This window comes from Salvelinus alpinus, chromosome 6, assembly GCF_045679555.1.
Source record: "Salvelinus alpinus chromosome 6, SLU_Salpinus.1, whole genome shotgun sequence".
Taxonomy (NCBI): domain Eukaryota; kingdom Metazoa; phylum Chordata; class Actinopteri; order Salmoniformes; family Salmonidae; genus Salvelinus; species Salvelinus alpinus.
The window spans coordinates 67,556,879-67,577,503 of record NC_092091.1 but is presented as its reverse complement, the minus strand read 5'-3'; the positions used below and the strand labels follow the sequence as shown (position 1 = coordinate 67,577,503).

The window sequence follows — 20,625 nt, the reverse complement described above, 5'->3', positions numbered from 1 at the left end:
TTATGCGTGCCTAATAGCCTACAGCCAGTCACCAAACGCTTTTGAGAGCAGGCAGAAAAAGTTAACTTCGATCTACAGAGGCAAAAAGGGCAATGTCAGAGTTTAATTCAATTAGAGCAAAGCTACAAAATGGAGAGTTGGAAATAAAGAGAAGGGAGGGACAGAAAATGAATGTTTGGGAAAGATCTGGTCAAAGATGATAGCATGATAGCAGTGCCGGCTATGCTGTGAGGCAGTCACAAGATATGAACTTAAAATACGGTTCAGATAGCCATAGTATTAACTCCGAATTAAGCATTTCTTGACAAAAAATTATACACCAAATGCATGCTCAATTTTGACTTGGGAACAGGAGTAGAGAAATATGATTTCTTTTTTTTAGCATCTTCAGAGAATGTGATTGAGTAGTTAGATACTGTACCATCTGTAGAGGTGCTATCAGCAAACATTTCACTACATTTCACTACACCCGCAATAACATCTGCTAAAAACATGTGTAGGACACCATTTTATAGTATTTCAACCACATAAAATATGCATCCAAGCTGAACTGAAATCTGATCAGAAACATGTTGGGTCTTTTTCACAGGTTTCTATTTCCTTACAACCGGTCAAACTGATGTCATTTAGATGTAATTTTATTTAAGGGCAGTTTCTCCACTGTCCTGAAACGTGGATGGATGAGAAAACTTTACCGATGTCAACCAGATTGAAACATTCATTCTATCGATTTACGACATTATTCTAGTGAGCAAGGATTCATTTAGTCTTCTAGGGTACTGTACTGTACTGTGAATACGGTACCAGTCAAAAGTTTGGACACACCTACTCGTTCAAGGGTTTTTCTTTATTTTACTATTTTCTACATTGTAGAATAATAGTGAAGACATCAAAACTATGAAATAACACATATGAAATCATGTAGTAAGCAAAAAAAGTTTTATACAAATCAGTGAAGTGAGTGAAGGAAAAGCAGCCAACAAGTGCTCAGCATATGTGAGAACTCCTTCAAGACTGTTGGAAAATCATTCCAGGTGAAGCTGGTTGAATGAATGCCAAGAGTGTGCAGAGCTGTCATCAAGGCAAAGGGTGGCTACTTTGAAGAATCTCAAATATAAAATATATTTTGATTTGTTTAACACTTTTTTGGTTACTACATGATTCCATAATGTGTTATTTCATAGTGTTGATGTCTTCACTATTATTCTACAATATACAAAATAGTAAAAATAAAGAAAAACCCTTGAATGAGTAGGTGTGTACAAACTCTTAACTGGTACTGTATATGCTAATGACAGAAGACAAGCTGAATGTAGGGGAGACTGGGGATGGTTGTAACACTTTTTACCTTTTCGTCAGTTTCTCAGAGATCGTTTATGGTAGTATATTCAAAACTTGATACAAACAACCTACACATGTCCTTTACAAATTGGTGTAGTTATAATATATGTAAATCAAACCGCAAATTCATGGTGTTTTCTTAAGTACAAGGAGTGAAGTGTTACAATTTACCCCATGGTCTGGGTTAGTTGTAACAGTGCTTGGGGTGAATTGTAACAGAATGAAAAAGTGCATAAATCATGGCACGCAACTAATTATTGTACACCTTTATTGAGATCATGAGAGCAACATTGCCATGTTCAACATTTCGTTTGGTAGAAATAATAATAAATGTAAATAATAAAATGTTTATTATTTTCCCCTCCACTAAATGGTCTTTTCAACCAACAACAACTATGCTAAACTCAACAACTGAATATTTGTGGTGTGTGTGTGATGTACGCGCATGCGTGTCTGTGTGTGTGACTGGATGTGACACAATCAGAGTCACAGTTGTGACATTGGTATGGCTGTCCTGGGGTACAGGCTTGGTGGGCCCATCATTTGCATTCCCAGCACTGCTCCCAGACCTCCTTGGACTTGGAATTGTTAAAGTGCTCCATGCACACAATGCAGAAGTTTTCCTCGTTGGAGGAATTTTAATCTTCTGGTTCAATGTGCTTTGTTTTGGCTCTTTTCTTAAGCAGGACAGTTTTTGTTGTTGTTCAGTGTGGTTTGTCTTGGCTTGCTTTTTTCCAGCTGTTTTTTTTATGCAGGGCAATTTTTATTTTTGCCTTCTGAGTGCTTGACTTTTTATGCTCTTCCAGTGCCTGCTTGATGGGTTTATCCATGAAAATCACAGTTTTTCTCCTCAAATGAATATGATATGTGATGTGTATATGGTTACATAAGACAGAACGTTACTTAAGGCAAAAATTTAAGGAGGGTGGTTGGGTGGGCGTATATAGCGAACATCTAGCAACCCAAGAGTTCAGTGTTCGAATCTCATTACAGACAACTTTAGCATTTTAACTAATTTGCAACTACTTTTTAGCTACTTTGCAACTACTTAGCATGTTAGGTAACCCTTCCCCTAACCTTAACCCTTTTCGCTAATCCTTTCCCTAACCCTGAACCTTTTGACCTAACTTCTAACCTTAGCCACTTAGCCACTTAGCCACCTAGCTAAAGTTTGCTAACAACAAATGGAATTTGTAACATATCATACATTTAATACATTTGTAACATATTGTATGTTTTGTGAATTTGAATTACAATTTGTAACATATTGTACAAATGGCAATTCCTAACATATCATACAAATTGTAATTGATAAAATATCATACAAAATGGATGATGGACATTCACAAATTAATACATACCATACGAAACGTACATACAGTATCATACTAAACTGTGTGTCTCGGATTTACGTACAGAATAATACAAAATGCTCTGAGATCAGGTTCTATCCAACCATGCCACAGATGCCTTTTGGCTTCATTCAGACTGGAAGGACATGGTGTACAGAGAGACTGTGGGGACAGCAGGGAGAATAGAACAGAGAACAGAACAGAAAACAGCCATTGGACACAGAGCTTTGGGAGAGATTAGGGTAGAGATGCACACAACACAACACATCACAACACCTCCACAGCCCGTTTCTGTACCTACAGATGTAGGATCTTTATTTGATCACACTTTTGTTGCTGAGATCTTTCCTGTACAGCAGGAAATGCAAACTTGTAGTGTATTCTAGGTTTAGATGACAGACTTGATATGCCCTAATAAAAAAGGTATCAACCCCTACACAAAATGTATTATAATCCACATAATAATTCACATTTCCTGTTGCTGCAGGATTATTTTTCCTGCTGTAGTTTACTGGCTCAAATTAAGATCTTACATCTGTAACCAAGGATTATTCCTTTGGCTATAGAGGAGGCAGCAGTGGTGCCATAGCAGCGGAACACTTAACCATACACAACAGGGAAGAGGAAACGGCTCCACCAGAATGTGCCTTTACATAACATTGATGTGATGGAAAGGAGTCATGGGGAGAATGAATGTTTGAGTACGGAGAGACTCTGTGTGTGACAGGGTTCTTTCTGGAATATTCCGTTTCTGGAATGTTGATAATGAGTTTTTGAGTACAATAATTCATTTGGAGCATCAGAGGTTGGGAGGCTGGAGGAATGGTGGACTGACTGAATGGCTGGACCAGGGTTTTGTTTCCACTGAGGACGTGTGTGTGTGTGTGTGTGTGTGTGTGTGTGTGTGTGTGTGTGTGTGTGTGTGTGTGTGTGTGTGTGTGTGTGTGTGTGTGTGTGTGTGTGTGTGTGTGTGTGTGTGTGTGTGTGTGTGTGTGTGTGTGTGTGTGTGTGTGTCTAGGCCACCGGGAACAGGCCACCAGGAACAGCCATTTGCTGCTGCAATTCAGTATGACAGGAGACTCATAAACACCCCACACACACAGACACACACACACACACAGACACACACACACACACACACACACACACACACACACACACACACACACACACACACACACACACACACACACACACACACACACACACACACACACACACACACACACACACACACACACACACACACACACACACACACACACACACAGTCAAGCTGCCAGCCAGAACACAGAAGGAAAACCACATCTTTGGTAGCATAGAACTCCACCTGTACCTTGTCCTCTTTCTCCCGTTCTCTCTGGGCGGGGAGCTCTGGAGCAGAGCCAAGCTTAGTCACCCACTGTTTGAACAGCAATTATGTATGAGACAGGCAGAGTGTTTGGAAAAAGAAGGCGGAAGAGGAGGGTTTGCTCTTTGCGTCTGGCAACCAATGCCTTGAGCTTCTTTTCTGAGGGGAAATGAACTATACAGAGTATACACAGAGGGACGTTGTCCTGTTAAGGTGGTCAGGGTGTGGACATGACTCTTCAACCTGCTAACCCCTCTCTGGTGTGTGTGTGTCACTGAGGTCAACACACACACCCTCCTCTCCCACACACACACACACACATCTCTGCCCGCTTGACCCCAGGGCTCCAGTGTTAGCAGTGGGGCTGGGATGGGTAAAGCAGTGTTGACTCTCAGTGGGGTTGGGGTGGATGGAACAGTGTTGACTCTCAGTGGGGTTGGGGTGGATGGAACAGTGTTGACTCTCAGTGGGGTTGGGGTGGATGGAACAGTGTTGACTCTCAGTGGGGCTGGGGTGGATGGAACAGTGTTGACTCTCAGTGGGGTTGGGGTGGATGGAGCAGTGTTGACTCTCAGTGGGGTTGGGGTGGATGGAGCAGTGTTGACTCTCAGTGGGGCTGGGGTGGATGGAGCAGTGTTGACTCTCAGTGTGGCTGGGGTGGATGGAGCAGTGTTGACTCTCAGTGGGGCTGGGGTCGATGGAACAGTGTTGACTCTCAGTGGGTCTGGGGTGGGTGGAGTAGTGTTGACTCTCAATGAGGCTATTGTGGATGGAACAGTGTTGACTCTCAGTGTGGCTGGGGTGGATGGAACAGTGTTGACTCTCAGTGGGTCTGGGGTGGGTGGAGCAGTGTTGACTCTCAATGAGGCTATTGTGGATGGAACAGTGTTGACTCTCAGTGTGGCAGGGGTGGGTAAAACAGTGTTGACTCTCAGTGGGGCAGGGGTGGATGGAACAGTGTTGACTCTCAGTGGGGCAGGGGTGGATGGAACAGTGTTGACTCTCAGTGGGGCTGGGGTGGATGGAACAGTGTTGACTCTCAGTGGGGCAGGGGTGGATGGAACAGTGTTGACTCTCAGTGGGTCTGGGGTGGGTGGAACAGTGTTGACTCTCAGTGGGGCTGGGGTGGATGGAACAGTGTTGACTCTCAGTGGGGCAGGGGTGGATGGAACAGTGTTGACTCTCAGTGGGGCTGGGGTGGATGGAACAGTGTTGACTCTCAGTGGGGCTGGGGTGGATGGAACAGTGTTGACTCTCAGTGGGGCTGGGGTGGATGGAAGTGTTGACTCTCAGTGATGTAAGCTCCGATGAGACGGGCAGATTAACAGAATAAGGCAAACACAGCTCCGTGCCAAGACGAGACGCAGTGTATACAGATTAATATAACAATGCGCCACGCCAGCGCCCCCATAATCCATTTGCACAACTCTTTTTAATGTGTTTGGGAAAATGTATCCGCATTCGTTTGAAAAGCCTACCTCAACGTGGAAACTTGTACCTAGGTGGTCCATTCCGACCCACAGCAGTTGTTTACCTAGCTCTGCTGAGAATCACAGACATACAGACGGACAGACGGACGGACGGGCGGACGGACGGAGGGAGGGAGGGAGGGAGGGAGGGAGGGAGCAGACAGACAGAGGGAGGACGCAGACAGCCAGAAAGAGGAAGCAAACATACATACAGTAGGAGGAAGCGGACAGACAGACGTACGGACGTACGGAGGGAGGGAGGGAGGGAGGCAGGGAGGGAGGGAGGGAGGGAGGGAGGGAGGGAGGGAGGGAGGGAGGGAGGGAGGGAGGGAGGGAGCAGACAGACAGACAGACAGAGGTGTGTTTTATTGACAGGTGCATACACAGTGAGTCTGGAGGGGAGTCTAGCTCCTCCTCCCTTGTCTTCCTCCACTAGTGTGTGAGCTGACACTTTTGTATTAATTAAAATGTACGGCCCCACTGCAGCAAAAAGGGTACGCATCGCACCACTCCTTCCCTCCCTCCCTTCCCTTCCTCCCCCCTTTCTAGCCCTCTCTCCTCCTCCATCTCTCTCCTCCCATCCTCAACCTGTCTCCTTCCTACCTACCTGTCTCCCTGGGCCGATCCTCCCTGCCTGCAACCCCGTTCTGTGTTTACATGACAGATTGCTCCCCAGTGGGAACCTTAATTGCATCATTTCATGGATGCGAGTCAGTGCGGTGGCCTAGAAAAGGTAAACAGGGATCTGGATCCAGGGCCAGAGAGAGAGGGAGGGAGGGGGAGAGAGAGAGGCCTTTTTTTCAGTTTAGATGCCAAAAAACCAAGACTTCTCAGGCTAAGAGAGCGAGAGAGATATAGGCTCACAATCAAACACGACACATGGCGGGCAGTGATTTGGTTCTGCCTTGTTTTGATATGTGATAAGGGTTTGGGAGGAATGTTTAGGGGGGGGGGGATAAAAGAAAGGTGCACATTTGTAGGAAAGCATGTCTTCATCAGTCAGTGGCTCGGGGAATATGAGAGTTCAGCTGCCTGGGTCGGTCACGCACTACACCAGTAGTACTCCCTGAGTCAGCCATGTAAACACATGAAGTAATAGAATACACTACGCAATTAGGGGTGTGACAAAACCAGATACACAACCAGGGGATTGACACACACGGAAACCACCATCGATGTTTATACAGGCCAAATCCAGCTCTCGCACATAAATCAATATTGTTACAAAGCGGTGTGGGCCGTGTTGTTTTAAATCAGCCAATAGAGCAATAGGAATACTGGAAACATGAGAGCAATGTAGATAATGTACATAAATCCACCCAACTTGATAAATCATCTTTCTCGTGCTGTTATGATATGTCCTCTCCATAGCATGACATAAACGCTTCATTACATATGACACAAGCACTGATTAAATTTATGTTTTTACGTCACGTACACCAGATAGGTGCAGTAAAATGTGTTGTTTTAGTACTGAGAGCCTAGCGTACAGCATATCTGTACGGTGTATCCTTCGGTCGCCAGTTGTTGCGGTATTGTAAAATGGAACTGTATGATTAGATTACTATGGAAACCATGATTCATCCTGAAGGAGTCTGTTCAGATGTCAAGTCAGACTGGAGCAGATGCCATGATGATCATTTGTATCCGGTACCCTCCCTTCCAAGAAATATTCATTGACAGACCTTAGTGGCCTCGGCCATCATGTCTACGGCTAGACTGTATTACTAGGCATCTGTTGCAGCGCTGCAGAACTACTATATGATATATGGAGAAACATCAGTAGTCCTCTGAACACCTTTTTCCCCATGTACAGTGAGCTCCAAAAACATTGTGACGGTGACACATGTGTGGTTGTTTTGACTCTGTACTCCAGCACTTTGGATCTGAAATGATACAAGGACTGAGGTTAAAGTGCAGACTGCCAGCTTTAAATAATAATGAGTGATAATGTATTGTGTCATTTTGGAGTCCTTTTTTATTGTAAATAAGAATAGAATATGTTTCTAAACACTTCTACGTGAATGTGGACGCTGCCATGATTACTGATCATCCTGAATGAATCGTGAATAATGATGAATGAGAAGGTTACAGACGCACAAATATCATACCCCCAAGACATGCTAACCTCTCACCATTACAATAACAGGGAAAGCTAGCATTGTGCGTCTGTAACCTCATTCATCATAATTCACGATTCATTCAGGATGATCCGTAATCATGGTAGCGTCCACATGAATGTAGAAGTGTTTAGAAACATATTCTATTCTTATTTACAATGAAAGTGACTCCATAATCTCCTAAATTATTTACCATTCATTTCTATTGTGCACAAAATAATCCGAAACACAACCAAAACAAACAGCAAATGCATCCAACAAATGTGTAGAGTCACAAGCTTGATGTAGTGATTGTGTGCTATGAATATGGGAACAAATACTTAACTTTCTACTACTTTAATACACATACGTGTGAATTTGTCCCAAAACTTTCGGTCCCCTAAAATAGGGGGACTATGTACAAAAAGTGCTGTAACTTCTAAACGTTTCACCCGATATGGATGAAATTCCCCTCAAATTAAAGCTGACAGTCGGCACTTGAACCTCACAGTCGTTGTATTACTTCAAATCCAAAGTGCTGTGCTGGAGTACAGAGCAAAAACAACAACAAAATGTGTCATTGTCCAAATACATTTGGAGCTCACTATAGTGCACTATTTAGGCCAGGGCCTTATGAGGTAGCCCTGTGTGGTTTGGACAAGAGTAGTGCACTATTTAGGATAAATATACCATTTCAGTCCCCTATACTACCCAATACGATAATGACAGGTTGTGGTCCGATTTTTGAAAAGCAACATTTTGAAACAAAAGATTTACATTTGTTCTGAGAGGTATTGCAGTTCTATAAAAGTTATACTCACTGAAATAAAATGTTTCTGGGGAAAAGGATTAAATGTATTCTTTCCCGTTCAAATCACAAAGAGTCAAATGTTTTGTCATTCTTTCTCTGTCTGTCTCCCTCTGTTTGTCTGTCCTCCCATCGTATTTGGTTGGACTACCTCTTCAGCTCATGTATACAATATTATAACATGCACTTCTAGCCATCTTGGTCCTACAAATATTTAGCATACAGACTCCTCATGTTTATTCAAAGTGCTGGGTTACACTGTTTATGACAGATATGCCGGCCAGGGCCCTATGGGATGGGGGAAAAGAAAACTATTCCAAATGAAAAGTCATGATTCATGCCACAGATAGTGTATAAACTAAAATATACGCTGCCTGCTAGCTGCTTGGACCTTGAAGCACAATTGCCCAGTTCCACTTTACGCAATTTTGATTGGCTCTAAACAGTGCACAGACAACTTAGTATTGCATTACTCTGAATAAGGAGGGAGCTGCCTGAGAGGACTGTGTGGTGAGGTGGGTGGTCCACCTCCACTATCGTTACAACCAGGGAGCTTGATTGATATTTCCAGAAGGGAATTAATAATGCCATCGGTGATGGCTGTTGCTTCAGTGTGTTTGTGTGTATGTATTTGTGAGTGTGTGTGTGTGTGTGTGTGTGTGTGTAGGGAGAGGTGAAATTAAGAGTTTAGGTCTGAGCTTCATGCTCAATGCATTTAGTCTGGGAAATGTTATTAAGGTGCTTTAATGACACGTAGGCCTTAAACCTACACACTTATAAAACAGGCTGCTATAGAACCAAAAAGGGTTCTCCGGCTGTCCCCATAGGAGAACCCTTTGAAGAATCCCTTTTGGTTCCAGGTAGAACCCTTTTGGGTTCCGTGCAGACACCCTTTCCACAGAGGGTTCTACATTGAACCCAAAAGAGTTCTATCTGGAACCAAAAAGGGTTCTACCTGGATCCAAAAGGGGTTCTTCAAAGGGTTCTCCTATGGGGACAGCCGGAGAACCCCTTTGTGTACTATAACTACAGGATGTAACATTATCAACATTCTCACCATAACAACTCTTTGAAAAGGAAATCCTGGGGAAGTAGTACTGAACTCCATGGCCATTGTATGTCTTCCAATGACATTCACTAAATATCTTCTAGTGCTCTAGTCTATCAAGTCTATATCAGGGACATATGTCTCTCTCCCTAGTCTCGTTTATACCTGGAGCTAACAGGCGTCCTGTGTCCTGATCTTGTCCACATTTTTTCAATTGTGACTCTTATCGGTCTGCTGTGTCCGTATTGTGACCATATTTTCCTGGTCCTTCCCTGTATGCAAATGATTTGACAGATATTATTTCGAACAAATATGTATTTATTTATTTGAATTCACATATTAATGACAGTCAATGGTGCCACCTGTCAATGGTTTTAGAGGGAGGGATAATAACCAGTTTCCCTGTCCAGATCCATCTATGCAATGCGTGCTTGACTTCCTCCGGAGGTGGGCTGGAAGATCTGATCACAATGTGTCTTGATAGTTTACACCTGTCTAAAAATGTGGGCACAATCAAGCGGTACCGATGTACCAAGTCTAGAACCAACAGGAACCTGAACAGCTTATATCCCCAAGCCATAAGACCGTTAAATAGTTAAATAGTAATCAATAGCTACCTGGACTATCTGCATTGACCCCTTTTGTACTAACTCTTTTGACTCATCACATATGCTGCTGTACTGTTTACTGTCTATCCTGTTGCCTAGTAACTTCCCTACCCACATTATATGTACATATCTACCCCAATTACCTCATACCCCTGCATATTGACTCGGTACTGGTGCCCCGTATACACAGAGTGTACAAGAACACATTGATCTTTCCATGACGTAGACTGACCAGGTGAATCAAACCAAATCAAATTGTATTTGTCCCATGCTTACTTACAGGTGAAAGCTATGATCCCTTATTGATGTCAGTTGTTAAATCCACTTTAATCAGTGTAGATGAAGGGGAGGAGACAGTTTATAGAAGACCCGTAAGTAAAAGCCCCGTAAGTAAGCTCTTAGTCAACATCTGTTGTTCAGAAAGCATGTGACAAATACAATTTGATTTGATTTAAACGGGCCTCAATCTGTCTCCATTTGTAATCATCCTGCAACAACCTATCATTTCCTTTCCTCTCTCGTTCTCCCTCCCTCTCTGAACAGTAGCTTAACAGACTTTTCAATTCAAGTAAACTTTAGGTAAAACTTTGGCCGAGGATCCACGTTGGCCCTTGGGCTGGCTTTCCCCAAACATTTTCTCAACATCCCTCTGTACACTTTACCTAGCTAGAGAAAAAACCTTCTGTGACGGTGGACATTTGGTGAGTCAAATCAAATTTTATTTGTCACATGCTTCGTAAACAACAGGTGTAGAATAATAGTGAAATGCTCAGTGACGTACATGAAAAGAAGCACTTCCCAGCACTGGGCCACAACAGACAGACAGACAGTGGGGGCAACCTATGTCAATGGATAGTGTTCTTTTACTAAGCAACCATCACTTGCTTATACTGTTAATACTAATAGTGGAAGGATGTTACGCTATTGATTTACACTCGTAGAACAGTAGAAGACTGTCCGGCTCGACATGTCAATCTCAGAAATCTAGAAATCTAAGGCCAAATAGACTAGCTCCTGTAAACAACCTCTGTGTGCTCAGATCTAACATTACCAGGATACATTTAAGGTGAGGTCACTGTTCCACACCCTGGCAGAAGGCCTCAATCTGTCTCCATTTCATCCTGCAACAACCTATCATTTCCTTTCCTGCTGAATCAAGGATTGTTAGTCACATAGAAATAGAATGAATAGATTCTATGACTATTTTCTACGGGTTGTTATTCAAGAAGAAGAATTCTGCTCTATGCTACATCGTCATCCTAAACGTCATCATCAAACAGACACTGTGACGAGGTTTTCAGACATGCTATAAACTTTAATAGACATATAGATATTTCTGAAAAGAAACAAAGATAGCCCTAGGTTTTATTTACAATACATGATCAAAATCAAAATCATCACATACAGCGGCAAAAACAATTGTAGAGAACTTAAATAACTTTGTTTGCGTAACTACTTAAATAATGAAAACGGTTACTCTATTTTATTCACACCACGCCGTCTCAGCAGCTAAAATGCAAGTTTCACATTAAGTGCTAAAATTATAATATCGACTTTACAGCATGAGTTCCATTTGACGCATTATAGACCAGAGAGAACACTGGCGAGACAGAGGTTCAACAACTGCTGTCATTGAAGTTACAGAGGAGAAAACAAAACAGAGAGAGAGAGTGAGAGGAATTGGAAAACCCTGAACACTTCTAACCATGCTTAGAACGGGAACTCAAAACAAAATATGATCATAGAAATAAAGACATTCCAATTGTGTGGGGGGCAGGCACTTAAAAAAGACAACGTTGGCACAAGATGTAAGAGGTTGCTTTGCTCTTTGCTCAACTACTGTCAGGAGACTCAAGATTAATATGGTATTTGCAATGGCACTATATCAAATGAACCAATCCTGATCAACCTGTAGATTAGTGGCGTTATGCGATGTGTTTTATACAGTCTTCAGAAGAACGACAACACATCGATGGGCTCCAACATAATTAGAGTCTTTTTTAATTGTCGTTTGGCTCGCCGAAGACGGTTTAGATCCCTGGCTTTGAGATGAGCAAAGTCTTCTTCATGCTGTTCATTTGTTAAGGGATCACAGTTCACCACAAAGTGGATCAAAGAAGTCTGGGTTCATACTTGACACATTTTATCATTCCATCTGTCTTATCTGAACGTCTCACAGTATGTAGAGTAGAGCGTCTGGTGTGAAACCATCTTTCATCTGATCTACCTGGAGGAACTCTTCTCATCCGACTGAGAACAGGCTCCAATAAGTTGGTGGCCTAGCGAAACTTGGATCATTTCTAAAACAAAGACCAAACACCGACCGTTATGCTGCAGTTGAACGCCACAGACAGAGGCGTACTACGGGAAGGAAACACAGAGCGAGCCTTCTGTTGTGTCTCAGTGATCGGTTCCAAACTCTTCCATTCAGGTGTAGACATGCATGGCCTTTAACACACGGTGCTGATCTGTACTGCACGTGTCGCTGTGTGTTTTTATACAGTGGAAAAACACTGCATACATTTTGTGTTAGCAAAAAAAAAGACATGGGGGAAAAAAACACGATTTTTTAAAGCTTAATGCAAAACCACTTTCTACAAACACCGTCCTCTCCCATACATTATCACAGTTAAAAAAATAAACCCTCCTCTATCAAAACAATAGTAATGCTATATTATTTAGCAAGGCTAAGTAGTACTTAGTTCAGCTCTTATTGTATGAAATATACATCAGCTTCTGTCCCTTTATAACTACCAATGAAGTTGTGTAGCGAGTGTGTGTGTGTGTGTTCAGTGTGAGAGAACAAGAGTGAGATTTGACCTGCTGCGTGCCACTGTGTTAATGTGCGACAATGTCACTGCTGTATGACACCGTACTAGTCCCAACATAATCGTCTGCCCTTGATTGTGAAACACAAAAAACATTACATTACAGTGCGTGGAGTTGATGACTCCATTTCAAATGTATGAAACTGCCGTTGACATTGGGAGTGCAAAGCTATGAGCTCTATCCTAACAATGTCATAGACTCTGTCCCTAATGGCACCCTTGTTCCGTATGTAGCTCACTATTTTTGACGTGGGCCCATAGGGCTCTGGCCAAAAGTAGTGCACTATACGGGGAATAGGGTGCCATTAGGGACACAGCCATATAAACTCTATAGATCTATAGACACCTGTTGAGTTCAAAGACACTCATTCTTCAGCTATGGATCCATTCTGTACATTGGCAGCATGTCAAGTGAGCGATGAACAACAAATCTATACCGCTGTATCATAACGTAGCTTTTTCTATGAAGATGTGCCCACAAAACATCACCCGGAGAAAACAGTGGGTCAAAATAACAATAATCATTATTATTACTGTGACATTGGTCTATTGGTCGTTCATATTAGCGCCTTTAAACAAGATAGTACAGGACTCTGTATGGGGCTCTATACACGGCACAGTAAGATTATCAGAAACTCTTCAGTCAGTGTCAGTATTATTGCATTGCTGATGCTGAAGAGATTGGCATGTTCATTTAAAGGCTGTATATAGGCTGGGTTTTGTTGGTGAAGGCAGACCCAAAGCTAATCCTCAGTATTGGCCTGTCCACTCTCCAGTCCTGGGGGATAAGTTAAGTCACCACGCCTCCGCCCGCCTCGCCGTGTTTCAGCTCAGCCGACTCCCCTTCGCTCTCTGTAAGGCTTCAGTCAAAATGGACGCTGTTTATTTGTTGTTGTGTGGAGAGAACCGCGAGGGGGTCTCCCTCTGTTCTCAGCAGGGGTGCAGTGCTAATATCAAGTCATCTGCATGGGGCTTCCAGAGAGAGAAGGAGAGGAACTTTCTCCTGGAGAAGAAGAGTATAAAAGAGCTTATGTAGCCACAGTGGAGGTCCAACCATTAGACCATCACGTTGCTGTGTCTGTCTGTGTGATGGTCTCTGGAGGGATGCTTGGCCTGGATGCCTGGTGTACGTAGCCTACCGGAGCTTATGGGCAGGAAGATGACCAGAGTCTGGGTGTTGACGGGGACAGGGTACATCCAGACAGGGGGGTGTCTCCAGGGGGGAATCACAGAGGAGGGAGGCTCTGCTTGGGCTTCTCCGGTGGTTGAGTAAGGGGGCCGGGGGGGGTGCGGTGGGAGTGGACCCCCTCCCCATGCCCCTATACCATGTAGCTAGTGAGGTTCAGCAGGTACGAGGTCATGTCTATGATGTGGTCCAGGATGCCGTCCTTCTCCTGGTCGCTAGGCATGCCCCGCTCGCCCTTCTCACACTGGGCGCCCGAGTAGCCACTCTTACACAGGCAGTTGTGGGGCTCAACACACACGCCTCCGTTACGACAGGCCGGCTCGCATTTAGCTGTGAGAGAGAGAGAGAGGATATCTTGACAAGCGATAACAAAACATTCATAAACACTTTATGTGGGTCCACCATGGATCCAAAGTAGTCTATTTGATAAATATCAACATTACTCAAGATATACAGTAGAATTCTTTACATTATTGTGTAACTCTTGTTATACAGTAGGTCTCAGCTACTCTGCAGAGGGTTATTATGTAATGTTATACTAATATTCTAGGTTATGGTTGAACACTTCAAACAGCACTTTCCTCTGACTCACCCACTCTGCAGAAGGGTCCCTCCCAGCCGGTGCTGCAGCAACACTTCCCGGTGGGGGTGCAGTGTCCGTTCTTACACTGCCGTGAGCAGGCCGTTCCCAGCAGCTCCGGGGCCTCCACCTGTCTCTGACACTCCTTAGGGACCGCGGGCCTGCAGGGGCCACACAGGGAGGGCAACGGTCACACACTCTAAAGGCTCATGCACACTGTTCTGAGGCATTACATACGGATATGTGGCCTTTCTTTCACACACCATATTCTCACACACACACACACACACACACACACACACACACACACACACACACACACACACACACACACACACACACACACACACACACACACACACACACACACACACACACACACACACACAATAGAGGCAGCAGCAGTGGTGCCATAGCAGCAGAACACTTAACCATACACAACAGAGAAGAGGAAACGGCTCCACCAGAATGTGCCTTTACATAACATTGATTTGATGGAAAGGAGTCATGGGGAGAATGAATGTTTGAGTACGGAGAGACTCTGTGTGACAGGGTTCTTTCTGGAATATTCTGTTTCTGGAATGTTGATAATGAGTTTTTGAGTATAATAATTCATTTGGAGCATCAGAGGTTGGGAGACTGGAGGAATGGTGGACTGACTGAATGGCTGGACCAGGGTTTTGTTTCCACTGAGGAGTGTGTGTGTGTGTGTGTGTGTGTGTGTGTGTGTGTGTGTGTGTGTGTCTAGGCCACCGGGAACAGGCCACCGGGAACAGCCATTCGCTGCTGCAATTCAGCATGACAGGAGACTCAAACACCCCACACACACACAGATGTAGCACACACCCGCAAACATATCCAACCACACTGCCAACAGGCAGCATACTAAACAGACATATTGTGATCATCTCATAACAAGACAAACATTGAACACACGCACTGGCCCAAAGGAGGCTTAGAGTATGATCATTTCATATCACGCTACAGCCCGGGCTCAAAAACCTGGAAATAATATAGGAGCGTTCTACGTGATGGAATTCAAATGTGAAATGCCTGTTAGCTTGTGTGCGTTTCTGTGTGTGTGGATGGGGCCAAACAGCATCGACTAATGAAGCAAGACAAGCCTCAGCCAGGCAGTGTATTGACATATCCATCAGACACACACACACACACACACACACACACACACACACACACACACACACACACACACACACACACACACACACACACACACACAGTGGTAGTGGTATGGAAAACAGAGAGCCTGGTGGGAGTGCTGTGGAGTGGCCAGTGCATGTGTGTAGAGTCTGTTATGATGATAATGATGCTGGACTCTCTGCCTGCTGGACTCTCTGCCTGCTGGACTCTCTGCCTGCTGGACTCTCTGCCTGCTGGACTCTCTGGGCGCTGTAGAGACCTAGAGACCTAATGCTGTAGATAAATAACGCTGAGAGAGAATGCTGTAGAGATAATGCTGTAGAGACATCTAATGCTATAGCGAGATAATCCTAGACAGAATATAATGCTGTCGCGAGATAATGCTATAGCGAGATAATCCTAGACAGAATATAATGCTGTCGCAAGATAATGCTATAGCGAGATAATCCTAGACAGAATATAATGCTGTCGCGAGATAATGCTATAGCGAGATAATCCTAGACAGAATATAATGCTGTCGCGAGATAATGCTATAGCGAGATAATCCTAGACAGAATATAATGCTGTCGCGAGATAATGCTGTAGTGAGATAATGCTGGGGAGAGCTCTAATGCTGTAGAGAGAATGCTGGGGAGACCTCTAATGCTGTAGAGAGAATGCTGGGGAGACCTCTAATGCTGTAGAGAGAATGCTGGGGAGAGCTCTAATGCTGTAGAGAGAATGCTGGGGAGACCTCTAATGCTGTAGAGAGAATGCTGGGGAGACCTCTAATGCTGTAGAGAGAATGCGGGGGAGAGCTCTAATGCTGTAGAGAGATAATGCTGGGGAGAGCTCTAATGCTGTAGAGAGATAATGCTGGGGAGACCTCTAATTCTGTAGAGAGATAATGCTATAGAGAAATAATGCTATAGAGATATAATGACCAATGCACAGACAGGAGCCACAACTGAATGTGATATTGGGGTCTGGTTGTGAATGAACTGACTTACTGACTGTGGTTGGTTAGGGCTCAAAGGAGGTGCTCCTGGCCTGTGTTGTGTGAGTGAGTGAGTGAGTGAGTTAGGGGGTCCTGGTCAGGGTTCTGGGGGTATGTGAGTGGGGCGTCGGACACCGTGGCTGGGAGAGTGTTGTTCTGACAGCCACATTGACTGATGGCAGTCCCGGGGCAGTACCAGAGCCTAGAGGGGGTCTCTAGGGGGGTGGAGGGGTGGGGGGCGATTCCCATGCTCCGCTCCCTTCAGCACCCACCCAACCCTGTGCCTTTTCTCATCCACACTCTGGGCCTTTGTTGTGACAGGCTGCACGTAGTTAAAACTGAGAGAAGGAGGGACAGAAAGAGAGAGGGTGGGAGAGTGATGGAGTTGGGAGAAAGAGACCAGGGTGAGAGAGAGAGAAAAGGGGGACAGCTAGTCCCTGGAGGATTGGGGTACAACACTGTTAATAGTGTCAGGCGGGCAGGGGTCAGCCACGGCTATTGCCCCTCATCAGTTTGTATTAGTGCCATGGGTGGCCATGGTCCCGGGTGAAAACAACACCTGCCGGAGCGCCACTTGACAAAGGCAGCTGGGTCAACAGGCACTGTGGGAATGTATAAACTCGGCGAGGACACTTGCATAAAACACAGACTGATGAAGACTGATAAATTAAAGGAGGGCCGCTTATTAGTTTGAGTGTCCACGGGGCTGGTCCCAATGATTTATATATACACTAGATGACTGATAGGGGGCGCTGTTTTGAAGCCCCCTGAGCCTCCATCTTGGCACTCCCTCACGTTGTATTTTTTTGGGGAAGCTTTAGAAATGCATTTATTAATGTCTACATTCGTTTTTGCCACATTCATTCTATTACAGACACCTTAATGCATAATCTTAAATTATATTATGTGAGCTAAACATAAAAATAAAAAAATATATAAAAACCTTTTCCATAAAGTATATATATTTTTTATTACTAATGTTACCGTCCCCTCTACAACAAAAAAATACTTCAATACATGTAATTTTGACCGTAAAACATTTAATTGAAATACTGTAGAATTCCATTAATTCCTATGGAGGACTGCTCCTACTGAGGGGAGTGCCAATATGGCCGACCGGTGGCTTCAAAAACCTCTCAATGGCCAATACATATCATCAGCCATCTAGGGTTTGTATACATTATTGGCTGGTTTCCAACACTCTTAGAAAAAAGGGTTCCAAAGGGGTTCTTCGGCTGTCCCCATAGGAGAACTCTTTTTGGTTACATGTAGAACCTTTTACGGTTCCATTTAGAACCCTCTGTGTTCTACCTGGAACCATACAGCGTTCTTCAAACGGTTCTCAAATGTGGACTGCCGAAGAACCCTTTTAGATTCTAGATAGCTTCTTTTTTTCAAAGTGTAGTCCTAATGGCAGAATGGAGGAGGTAGGCGAGGTGGTGGTGGGGGGGAGGGATGTATGGAGCTCTGCTTGGCTCAGCTGCCTCCCTTCCCACCTCCCCCTTTGTTCCAGAACAGGAGACATCAGCCAGGGACCATATGCTGAGCCTGATCCCTGATCAGCTCCCTCTTATTCACAACACAGCCCTCTTTATAATATCTCACCGCCTCAAAAGTCACCCCAGATCAAATCATACAGCTGATTGATATAGGGGATGCTATTAGTGAGGGATACTCTAGCGACTATCAGATTTATTTCACTTAAAGCTTTGATAGTGATGGGTGGCTGGTAGCCTGGGAGTTGGTGGGGAGGGTTTTGGGAAGGAATGTGTTGGGGCTATGTGCTGGGGCTTGCTTGATTGGCATGAGGTGTATGTGAGAAAAAAGCCCTGGAGTGGTGTACATTGTGCCTCCCAACAATGGCTAAATCAAACGGCCCAGTGTGAGTCCTTTGGCTGTTTTGTCATCCGGCTCCATTGTTTGGGGGCTTCTTTGTGGTTTCATCCCTTGTTTTAATTGTGTCAGAAATGTACTGTGTATTGTAGGAGCCAGGGCCATTCAGTAGAGCTGTGGAGCAGCTTTGTCAAGGGCAGGACCACAGTAGTGCAGCAGCAAGATTTAGGAGGGACATCTGAATAAAAGAGCTGGCTTTTTTAGCCAGAATATATGGAGCTGGGAGCTATCGTACCACACACACTGAACACACACACACACCTCCCTGCTCCTTCTCCCCAGTACTTCCTGTAATTTGTGACTTCCATAGTGACTTCATAAAGGAGGTCCCAGAGCCCTATTCTATGTCCACTGGGTCTTCTCAACCTCTTTACTCTTTACAATTCAATCAGAGGACTGCACCTGACTCAACTAAACCCTAAATTGTGTGAAAAGTATATTATGACACAGGAGAACCATGTCCTCCCTCTTTGGATAAAAGCCTGTTTAGGTGGAAAGACAACTTCTTTTATTACCGTTATCAGCAGGAGTTCTTACTGTTTCAACTCTCTACGAAAATGATTTCTCCCCCCATTCAGGTTCCAGATGGAATCGTGAGGACTGGATAGAATTTGGTTTTGAATAAAACGTGGTTCTGTCCCTTCCATTCTTATACGCGATAAACAACCTGGCAGTTACATACTGTACAGATTTACAATGTGGCCAGTGACATCCCCCACATAACCAACCCACCCAAAACCTGGAGGCGGTGTGTGTTTGTGTCTCTCCTCTCTCAAGGAATAAATCCTCCTCCTCCTCTGCTTCTAAATGGATGTTAGCACCAGAAATAAATAAAAGTCTCTCTCTCTCTCTCCCATGGGGACCTCTGACTGCGTGTGGCAGGGCAATTGAGATAAGACATATTCAATGAAGCATTGCATGTCTCAATCAGACATTATACTGATCTAATTATAGAAAGAGGGGGAAAGGAAAACATTAAAAACAGAACTGAAACCCGTTGAAGCCTTGGGGAAGACGGCATATCGTGTGTGTGTGTGTGAGTGTGATGCATATGGACTAGGTTTGAATCCTGGGCAAGGCCGCAAGGTATTTTTAAACAGCTCTGTCTCCTTCCACAGTAGAGCCAGTAAACAATGCCACATGATCCTACTCTGCCTTGCCTCTGTGTTGTATATTTAGAAATGAAATCTTACTCAGTACAGAATTTCCACGACAGTGTCCACATGGGACAGAGACAACGTATAATGATGTTACTGAGACGCATGGTGGCCTATTTATTATTGGACGGTACCCGACTGACAAACAAATACCTACAAATGAAGTCAGCGCGCTGCCGGGACGTGTGTTTACCCCAAAACATTGCAGGGGGGTTTAGGTGATTTTCCTCTTTCACTCCCCTCCCCAGCCTCCTGCCTCCTAAAGCCCCCCTCCTCTTCCCCAAACATACATGTAATGAAAACACCATGTGGGTGGATGTTGTGGGACCCCCGGACCACCACAGGCTCGCCTCTCAGAAATACAAGTCTTCTGTGAAGGAGGAGGGTGAGGGGGCGCCAGGTACCCCAGAAGGGGTAGAGGAGGACGGGTGGCCCACCAGACGTGATAACGCAGCAAGGTCAGAAACGTTAGCTGCCCCCTTCCCTCCCCCTCTCCATCCTCCCTGTAACGAGATACTAATAGCGAAGTGAGTGAGTGAGTGTGTGTGTGTGTGCGCGCGTGCGTGTGTAGAAGCCGGACTCCCAGCACCACACAGGCCACTATACAGACTAAACAAGCCCAAAATATGGGTGGAAAGAATTGTTGTTTGGGAAAAATGTGTCCATGCCAAAAAACATAAATAAAACGTTGAGCGGGGCAGCAAGGGGCCCGTAGAAACATCTGTGGCGTAATTAATTGTGACTTGGTTGGTATTGTCATCACCTTAG

The 20,625-nt window shown here is 44.5% G+C and overlaps 1 protein-coding gene across 1 annotated transcript in view; it reads right to left on the bottom strand.

Annotated features, from left to right (window-relative positions):
- Positions 1 to 11,370: 11,370 nt before the first annotated feature.
- The window catches only part of hhip (hedgehog interacting protein), a 50,655-nt gene continuing 41,400 nt past the window's right edge, over positions 11,371 to 20,625 (bottom strand). Inside the window, exons 12-13 of the mRNA XM_071407494.1 lie at positions 14,683 to 14,831; positions 11,371 to 14,420 (exon numbers count right to left, since the gene is read on the bottom strand). Coding sequence (XP_071263595.1) covers positions 14,224 to 14,420; positions 14,683 to 14,831 — 346 coding nt within the window. The 3' untranslated portion in view covers positions 11,371 to 14,223. The remainder of the gene's footprint in view (positions 14,421 to 14,682; positions 14,832 to 20,625) is intronic.